The sequence below is a fragment of the Lathyrus oleraceus genome, chromosome 1 (genome assembly GCF_024323335.1).
Source record: "Lathyrus oleraceus cultivar Zhongwan6 chromosome 1, CAAS_Psat_ZW6_1.0, whole genome shotgun sequence".
Taxonomy (NCBI): Eukaryota; Viridiplantae; Streptophyta; class Magnoliopsida; order Fabales; family Fabaceae; genus Lathyrus; species Lathyrus oleraceus.
In genome coordinates this window covers 398,602,978-398,612,738 of record NC_066579.1, presented here as the reverse complement: position 1 = coordinate 398,612,738, position 9,761 = coordinate 398,602,978, and the positions used below count along the sequence as shown (strand labels likewise).

Genomic DNA, 9,761 nt, shown 5'->3' with positions numbered 1-9,761 from the left:
TTCGACCGAACCACAACGGCAAGCGGCAAGGGGGCGCGTTAGGGCAAGGGGTGGTAATAGGGAAGCACCACCACCACGTGAACCGTCTAGGCGAGTAACTAGACCTCCCCCGTGCGGATCGTACAAGGGACCGCATCATATGTGATTAATCATATCTTTGTAATATTTGCCTTGTTTATTATTTAAATAAAAATATTTTCTGTTTATTATCTTTATATCTTTATCTTTATCTTTAAAAATATTGTCTATCATATCTTTATACATATATAAATTAATTTTTTTTCCAAAAATTTACAAATAATATTAATTACTTATAAATTATATTAATATATATATATATATATAAATTAATATATATATATAAATTAATATATATATATATATATATATATATAAATAAAAAAATTTAGACAAAATATATGTGTGAACATAAATTAATATACTTAATAAAAAACATAAATTTATAAATAAAAAAAAATTAAAAAAAAAAAAAAAACATTAAAAAAAACATTAAAAAAAAAAAAAAAAAAATGGATTTGGGCATAGGCGCCACCCCTAGTGGCGACTTGCCCTCCCCATTAAGGGTAGGCGCCAACTAGGGTGGCGCCTAAGGGTAAAAAATGGCCAATTTTGGCCATTTGTGTAATTATTTTGAAAAATTGGATATTTTTGAAATTTTTTTGAAATTTTTGGATATTTAAAAAAAAAATTCTTCATAAGGAGTATTATTTTTTCTATTCCAAAAGGTAAGTATCAACATACTGAAAATTGGATTTTAATCTTTTATATATTATTTTATATAATAGAGATATATCTCTAAATACACCATACTCCATCTAGAACTATTCTATTCACCATTGATAATATTCAGTTGATAACTAATATAAAGATGCATCTATAAAATCACCATTGTAGTATGTTTTCAATGGATTAAAGCGCCCTTATCTTAAGTTGATTGAGCCACACTTCTGAAAATGGATATTCAAAAATAAATAAAATAATATCCTTTCATATTTTTGTTCATGATCAAACACTATTATTCCATCAAAACACTTTAAACAAAACTTTCTTTCATTCTCAATCAACTTTTATTATTTTAATATTTTATCACATCAAAAGGAATTAAAGAAACTGCAGTTCATGATTAAAAAAAATATGTTTTTTCTTTCACATTAGTTGCATTAAACTAGTTTTTACTGTGTAAAATAAATAATGAGTCTGAAAATACATATCCAGATTAATTTTAATATAGACTCGGAGATTCATCTTCAAAAATATTTTTAGACAACATAGAATAACTCACTAAAAGCTCATATGATTTTGGGGATGTGTAATTTAGATGCGTCCAGGGATATATTTTTAAAATAATGTTTACCATGGTAAACTAACACCGTGACTGTAAAAAGTAACCTATCGGCCTCCAATGCAAATATGATTTTGAAATTTACTTTCCCATTGAAATAATAATTGTGCATTGGAAAAAGTTTACATCTTGAAATGTATAGGTTCTGCATGAAGCATGATCATAAATCAAGCAAATTGAACAGTTACCTGTATATTAGTATTCAGAATTGGAAAAAAAAAAGGTAAATATGCAAAATTATCATATCACACTGAGTTGAATCTGAAATATTTTAGGACAAAAAATTAAAATCTGACAGTATCCCAAGTCGTTGAAAATAACAAAAATAGCACACGCATTTCATGCAAAATCAAAATTCATAAATTCTGCACATATTGCTATAAACACCTTTACCATTAAGATGTGGCATTAGGGTACAAATTTAATGTCTTTGAAGTATTCATGTTCCACGGCGCTCCTTGCAGTGATTCTTTTGCTGGGGTCCAAGCAAAGCATGCTCTGAAATACAATAGATGAACATATACAATACGGTCAGCGCCATAGAAAAATAATAGAAATTCCTGACAAACTAAAATGCTTCAGTATCTAAAATCCAAAATGCAAACAATTCATGCAAATTGAGAAGGGAAAAAAAACTGATAGATGATTAAAAGTTAATACATGGGGATCTATTTCATTAGATAAATGAAATAGTGGAATACTCCACCAAACGGAGGATGCCTAAACAAGCTTGAAACCCAGAGGAGGGAACAAACAAATGTTCAAAAAAGACATAAGGCATTTAAGGACCGAACTAGCATTTCTGTTTAAGATTAATAACCAAAGAAATTTTCCCTCTGATTTCAATTGCTTTAACCTTACTAAAAGAATGATGGAAAACACTCAGCATTGAAACATTCTAACACAAGTGTTTTGTGCAAATGAAAATATAAATAAAAATTGCCATGTTTACGACCAAAAAAATAAACAAGAAAATTTAATGGCTGGAAATCTCGAGCACTGCCCATTATTTTTATTAAGAAATTATGTCATTTGTTATGATCCAGACACCTAATAGTAAGAATCCCATAGTTCCCCATAAATGATAATCTTTAACATCATTAAGTATCGTGTTTTCGAAGCTAGGATCAGAAACATAAAGAATGACTACCATCTAATTTTTATCTTTATATATTTGCTTCTAAATATATTTCTCTGGTTTTTTGATTTTTCAGCAAACTAGAAAGTGCTGTCTGATGATTAAAAACAAAATAAAATAAACTAGCTTTTGTTCTATCCCAATAATGCAGACTCAGACTGAGGGGCCTAAGAGACTGAAGTCGGGCGCAATGAGATATAAATTATTGCACTAATTGTTAATAATGGCAAAGAAAAAGAATATTGTATCACATGTTGCACTTACAGAAAGAAGATCAAGACCAGCTGGCTCAAGATTTGGAACCACGGCCGCTAGGTCCTGCAAAGTATGAGATAAGGTTGAATTATTATAGTAATAAAGATTACATCAATTCAAATGAAGGACAAACAGCAATTTGTTTACCTTAGCTGGCCACCTGGGAAATGTTGATTTAAAATCAGGCAATGAAGTTACTCCTGGCCATGTATCTTCGTTTGGTGTACCCAAGATTCTTCATATATAAAGAACAATACGTAAATATATAACTATGCAAATTTGATTATTTATTATATACATCCCTGTTAGAAAGTAAGGAATGTTTTCCTATGGTCCCATTCTTCAAATCTACTAACAGATGTTTATGTCAACTAGAATTTACAAATTCATGGCATGCTCCAGAAATTGTTAAATTAAAAAATCACCATTAAGAACTCCTTTGCTATCCATTTCAGCCAGTAAATAAGAGAGGCTAAACTAAAAAGTAGGGAAAATAGCAAAAGGAAGGAAATGCTATCTCAGAATTCAAATCTCACTGAAAAACACTTCCCTCACAACCATAACATCCTGAAACCAAAAAAATAAAAATAAAAAGTCTTGCTTTCTTCATTACCTCCCCAAAAGAAATTTATAAATGAACTGATTATAAAATTTAATAGAATTGCTGGTTTTCTACAAGTTCAAATACAATAATCATAGTGATTACAATCAAGACAAAGTTGTTCATATTTTTCTTTTAAAGCTGACCATGTTTATCATTTGAAACAAGATGTTTAGATTTCGTTTATTTTTCTTTTCTTTTTTTAAAGCTAATAATGTTTATCATCATTTGAATCAAAATGCGAGCACATCTGAAAGTCCAGTTACAATCAAGATAGTTGTTCATATTTCATTTCTTTTTCTTTTTCTTAAAGCTAATCATGTTTATCATTTAAAACATGATGCTTGCACATCTCAAAGTCCAGCCATAGTCACAATGAAAAGACACAGAAACTTAAACAAAAACAAAGCTAACCAATTTTGTAGTTAAATGTAGACTATAATGATTGATTGCAAAGGATGGCAAGAAATGTTGAAGAAATAACTATGAATGAAAGCTCGGCTTGAAGATTTCAAGAGTCAATGACAATTTTAGTTTGTGCAGGAACCATGCCATGACTACAATTTATACTAAAACTAGCACAACGGTCAAATTCTAAAGGGGACGAACATCCACCTCAGTAACTACTACACAAACCTTTTCCCACTAAGTCAGGTCAACTACATTGATCACGCAATACCATCATGGCATATTGTAAATCATATCGTACAATAAACCATTCATATTTTTTCATCATTTGCCTTGTCAAACTCAAGAGTCCACATAAACTCGTGAAATCTTTATAGACTTTACTTAATACAAAAATAATTAATTGATCACTATAAATGTTAATAAAAGATGCATTATCTGATGATAGATGATTAAATGATCTACCAAGTATAAACTTATGGAAATAAAGATATTCACCTGAATATTTTAAATAATTCGTCAATCTCGGAATCCCCGGGGAATAGAGGTCGTCGGTTTGACATCTCTGCAAATATACACCCCACTGACCAAACATCGACTGGGGTAGAATAATGACGAGATCCAAGCAATATTTCTGGAGCTCGGTACCATAGTGTAACTACCTACAAACAATCATCAATGACAGTGAAGCAGTATTAAATATGTTTACCATATTTAATAACACCTTTACGCAAGACTTTACATGTACTCCTAATACGCTCTTAGTTAATTTAATTGTTTCTATTCAAAATGATTATACATATGTTTTCTAGGTTAACCAAAGTTTGGGAAAGGGGAGGCTTCCCCGTGCCAAGGTTGAGACTTGTTAGAAGACTTAGTGAGGGCTTACAGTAGTACATACCCATGACCCTAGCAATAAAGGATCAAGGTGGCAGCCACCATTCTCATGGTACCCAGGGCACAACTCGAAATGGCAGAAACCAAGGGGGAAACACAGAGAAAGAGAGATGGATTCAACTGATGATATTAACCCGACACAAGAAAGTTTGAAAGTTGAAACCCCATTTCCTTGTTTGAAACCCCATTTCCACTCAAGTCTTTCCTCATCCATCTCCAGAGAAATGGCAACATCCCATCTCTAGAGACTTCGATTCTTTCTATTCTAACCTCTTGTTGTCCTCTATTTTTTACCTTTCATTTTCTCTTATTTTACATCTGAGTCCATCCTTTTTTTCTTCTTTTTTTCCTTTTTCTTATTCCATCCCTTTATCTACCCTAATTATCTATTCGATTTATTTGTGATTCTTGTTTCTTTTTGTTCTCTTATTCTGCCCTCTTATTTTCATGTGCTCACGTTTATCTCAGCCATTTTCTTCTCTTATACACTGTCCTCTTGGTTCAAGCAGTGATACTCTTTTGGTCATCTGACTACTCTCTAATAATAGCAAGAGGAGGACTATATTTTTCATTCATGTTTACACTCCTTTTTTTTTAGTTTGTTGATACTTGAATGAACGACTAGAAGCAAATATAAGGAAGCACACAAACCTCGTGTGTAAATGTTCTGACAGGAATGCCAAATGCCCTGGCCAATCCAAAATCTGCAAGCTTTAGAGAATTAGTACGGCGATCTATCAACAAATTTTGTGGTTTCAAGTCTCGGTGAAGAACTCTATGTGAATGACAGTAAGCAATTCCACAGAGCATTTGATAAAGGAACATCTGCAAACGGATCATTAAAGAATTCAAAATCCAAATTAACTGGCCAAGTTCACAAAAATTAGCAGCTCTACTTTTTAATCATATTGTATATCAATTATGAATGTGAAGAGGAAATACTTAAACAAGAAGTTAAGATACAAACAATGGGAAGGGAGGGACAGGATTGGCAGGTAAAAGCACATACATAACTAGATACACTTGGATAGTACATTAATGTAATGAGGCTGTTGAGCAAGCAATATGAAAGAGAACCATAACCATGGAAATAAGCAAGGGCTGCACTGATTTGAGTACAGTGTCTATATATAGCCATAAGCCATGCTACATCAACTTGAACGAACACAACAGAGCTCTATTTTATCATATCTACATGAAATAGTATTTGAACAACTTGATTTATAAACACAAGGGAGATCCAACCAAAATGCTATTGGTCAAACATAATCAAATAAACTTATAACCAAGAAACTGTAATCTATTAACCTCTGCAACTGTTATATATCTGCGATTTAACAAGCTAAACTGTAATCTACTAACCTCTGCAACTGTTATATATCTGCAATTCATCAATCACTCTTTTAGAATAAGAAAACCAGAAAATTTATTGCCAAATCAGATTCTTGACCACTCTTTTAGTATTAACTTGAGTAACAAAAGCATGAGTGACATCTTAAAAGAAACAAAGAGAGGGAGAGATAAAAAATTCACAGAAGCCACTCACTTTTACTTGTCGAGGATCTTTTACAAACTCGGGAGATGAATCCATATGCTTCTTCAGATCTAAGTCCAGATACTCGAAAACCAGATACAATCGCTTCTCACTGTGCACAACATCCTGCAACCTGTCATCCACACAAACAACCACCAAGCATATCTTGAGAAGGAAATGGCTACAGATTAAGATTAAGATTTAACAAAGTATCATAGTTGAAAGAAAATGATTCATTGAAAAAAAAACTACACAACACCACATAAGTATGCCTTCCGGAAAGCTTTTATAACAGATAAAGCTATACTCATGTCTCATAGTACATTAAATATAGGAATTTAGTAAGTTCAAGAGTAATACTCAATAATGAAATTGTTCACACAATTGATAATGCATCCTACAATCACCCCCAACTACATGAACAATAAAGAGCATAAAGCCATCCAACAAGTACTTAAGAAAGCTTTACCAATCGCTCGACCAGTTTGCCAAACATGAACATTCACTAAATGGAATCAAATTATCAAAAACAGTTGTTAGTTGATCCACACGTCCAACCCCACCAAGCCAGATAAGGATTGATTGCCAATATCAAACATCAACACAGGCACACAGAAAACAAACACATAACAACAAACAACACTAACCACACAACGGCAATAGCATTTTCAAGACCTAGAAAAACATAGAGAATATAATAAAAACTTCAAACAGAGCATAAAATCTACAAGAAACAATCCTCAAGACCTTATGAAGAACCATATCAAGCCACCTCCTGTCAATCATTGTTATGAAGCACGGACACTAGAAACACAACACCGACATTAACACGTCAAAACCGGTAATAATTAAAAAAAATGAATAAATTAATCATAATCACAAGTTTCATGTCGGTTTCGGACACTAACACTTACATGCATTTTTTCAGAGATTTCAGTGCTACAAAGCACTATAATGATAAGCATCAATACTTTTCCAGATCCAACTTAACATTAAACATCAAACTTAAAATTCTAAAAAAACAAAAACACCAATTAACAAAATAAAAAACCTCTTTAACTTTCCGAATCACATCATAAAATTAACTTAACATAGAAATAAACAGAAAGAGAGTTGTACTAATTTATACCTAACGATGTTCCTATGCTGCATTTCCTTAAGAAGAGAAATCTCACGAATAGCAGTACTAGGAACTCCTTCATCCTCCTGTTCAAGTCGAATTTTCTTCAAAGCTATAGTCTCATTGGTAACACGGTCACGAGCCTTATAAACCACACCGTAAGTTCCTTCACCAATTTTCTCAACCTTTTCATACTGTAAAATCGAAATTCACAAAAATCAAAATCAGGGAGAGTGTTGAAGCAAAAAGAAGTGAAAATCGAAACCTAAAAATCAGATGCATTGAATTTACTTGGTCCATAGCAAGCAAAAAGGAGTGAATCAAAAGCTATGCGATTGTGCTCTAGGTTGAAATTGAGTGAAGAAATTGAAGATCTGAGAAGAAAGTAAAACTCTCGCTCTTGTTTGTTCAGAGTCTTCTCAGTCTCTCTCACTTTTCTTCACGCTCTCTATTTGTTTCTTTTCTGTTTCTTTTCGTTTAATTTTCCCTCTATTTTTGTTTCATTTTTATTAATTTCTTTCTCTTTTTTAGTTTTATTTTTATTTTTTATTCTACTGAGAAGGATACCCATGTCAACAATGACAAGTCAGTTATTACCGCCAATGAATGTGATTTTTTCGGGGAGAAACTCGTGATGATACTTTAATGACCAATCGAAGATTAGGGTAAAAACAATCAACGGTTGTGGTTCATTTGATTCTAGCTATTTTCTTAAATAGAATTTTATTTATGGTTCGACACTTCTACTTCTAGGTGTTGTGTTGAGCTTGTGGGTAGGTTGGTTTCATATTGAATAATGAATCCAACTAACTCCAATATAGTTTTTGATTTGATTTTATAACTAATTTGTTAAATTTAAATCATAAATTACATATTATCTAAAGATAAATTTTTAAAGAAATGAGTTCATCAACGAATTTAGGTGTGACATATGTGGATTGTAGTGTTCTCATGCACACATAACTTAATAATTTCGCCTCTATAAAAATATTTTTAAGGATAAAAATTTATTAAATAAAGGTTTGAGTTTTTCCTCAATCTGTAATTTCTTTTCTTAGCTAATTTAGAATCTAATAGTCATATGTTTTGTTCTTGCTTGTCCTTTTAAAATGTGGTATGGGTTTAAAGGCATTATTAATCTAAACTTTAATTTATCTAACACGTCGTTGATGAAGTGTGCGTCGAAAGTTGATTTTTCTGTCATCAATAATCAATATCTTTAATTAGGGTCGGTCATCTGAGTGTGTAAGATGAGCCATTGTATAAGGCCTTAAATATTTGGGGACCTCGATAAAAAATCGGGTTCAATTAATTTATATATAATTTAGTTAAAGTATATACATATTTGCGAATTGAATAATTGATTTACATGATAGTTTAACGGATAGGTCTACATTTTGCAATATAAGGATTTTGAAATTTTGATTTTTATAATTTTAATTCTTTTATTCACAAAAAATATTATTATGAAGACTCGAACACACAATCATTGTGATAAAAAGTATTACTTTTCCGCTTCACTAAGAAGTAATTAATGTTTAAATGTTAAATTGCTCAATGTTTATTTATTAATGACCGATTCTTTTTTATAATTTTTATTATCATTTATTATTATAGGCCTTATTTTTAAAATAGTAATAGGGTCATTAAAATGTTTGGGTCGGCCTTATCTTTAATGTGGTTTGACACTTTAGAAATCAAGCAAGGTTTAACAATTAAAAAATAGGCTACAAACATGGTCATGGCAAATGTTTAACTCACTAGGAGTTCTACCAATTCGACCTATGTTGGCTCCATAATGGAATCCACCATTTTAAAGTCCTTCAAAATTCATATGACATTTTCCAAAAGTTTCGGAAATTTTGAAGTTTTGTGGTCTCCTTCTTGATTTGGTTGAATTTAATGTAATACGAATTATGTTGCCCTTAGCATCCCCGACCATGCAGAGTGTGAATGTATTTTTCAAAATCATGATGCAATTATCCTTGGTTGCTTTGTTTGAAAATATTGGCATCTCAGTTTCCCTCCATGTTAAGTTATTTGTCATAATAATTGCCATTGAAACTACATATCACATAAAATGGTTCCATCATTGGGTTGAAACGAATTCGAAATTACCCATTTTTGCCTTCTAATAGTCCAGCATTGTTCTTTGGTGACTAAGAAACAGATGGAACAATTATAATTTCCTCTATAAATCTATATCTTTTGTCATCTCGCATATTTATCGAGAAGGTCATTGTTACCTGAATAGTCACATTAGCATTGGTTTAGGGATTGAATCTCATTGTTGGTGGAATGATGTTCGTCCTATCATTTAGAAAGATTTTGTTAGAAATAGGTTAGGTTTAGTGATAACTTATTTACTGTGAGATATTTAATCTTTTTTTGCTTTAATTATTTAGTGAAGTTATGTTTAATTAGAGTTACCTATTTATATTTTTA

The 9,761-nt window shown here is 31.5% G+C and overlaps 1 protein-coding gene across 1 annotated transcript; it reads right to left on the bottom strand.

The window, feature by feature from the left end:
* Positions 1-1,593: 1,593 nt before the first annotated feature.
* On the bottom strand, positions 1,594-7,803 carry LOC127074694 (cell division control protein 2 homolog 1). The gene is made up of 8 exons (NM_001426840.1): positions 7,608-7,803; positions 7,326-7,510; positions 6,209-6,329; positions 5,314-5,487; positions 4,264-4,427; positions 2,904-2,991; positions 2,766-2,819; positions 1,594-1,861 (listed from the first exon to the last, which is right to left on the bottom strand). Exons 1-8 carry the CDS (start codon positions 7,614-7,616, stop codon positions 1,772-1,774), a joined length of 885 nt encoding a protein of 294 aa, NP_001413769.1. The 5' UTR covers positions 7,617-7,803; the 3' UTR covers positions 1,594-1,771.
* Between the last annotated feature and the right edge of the window lie 1,958 nt (positions 7,804-9,761).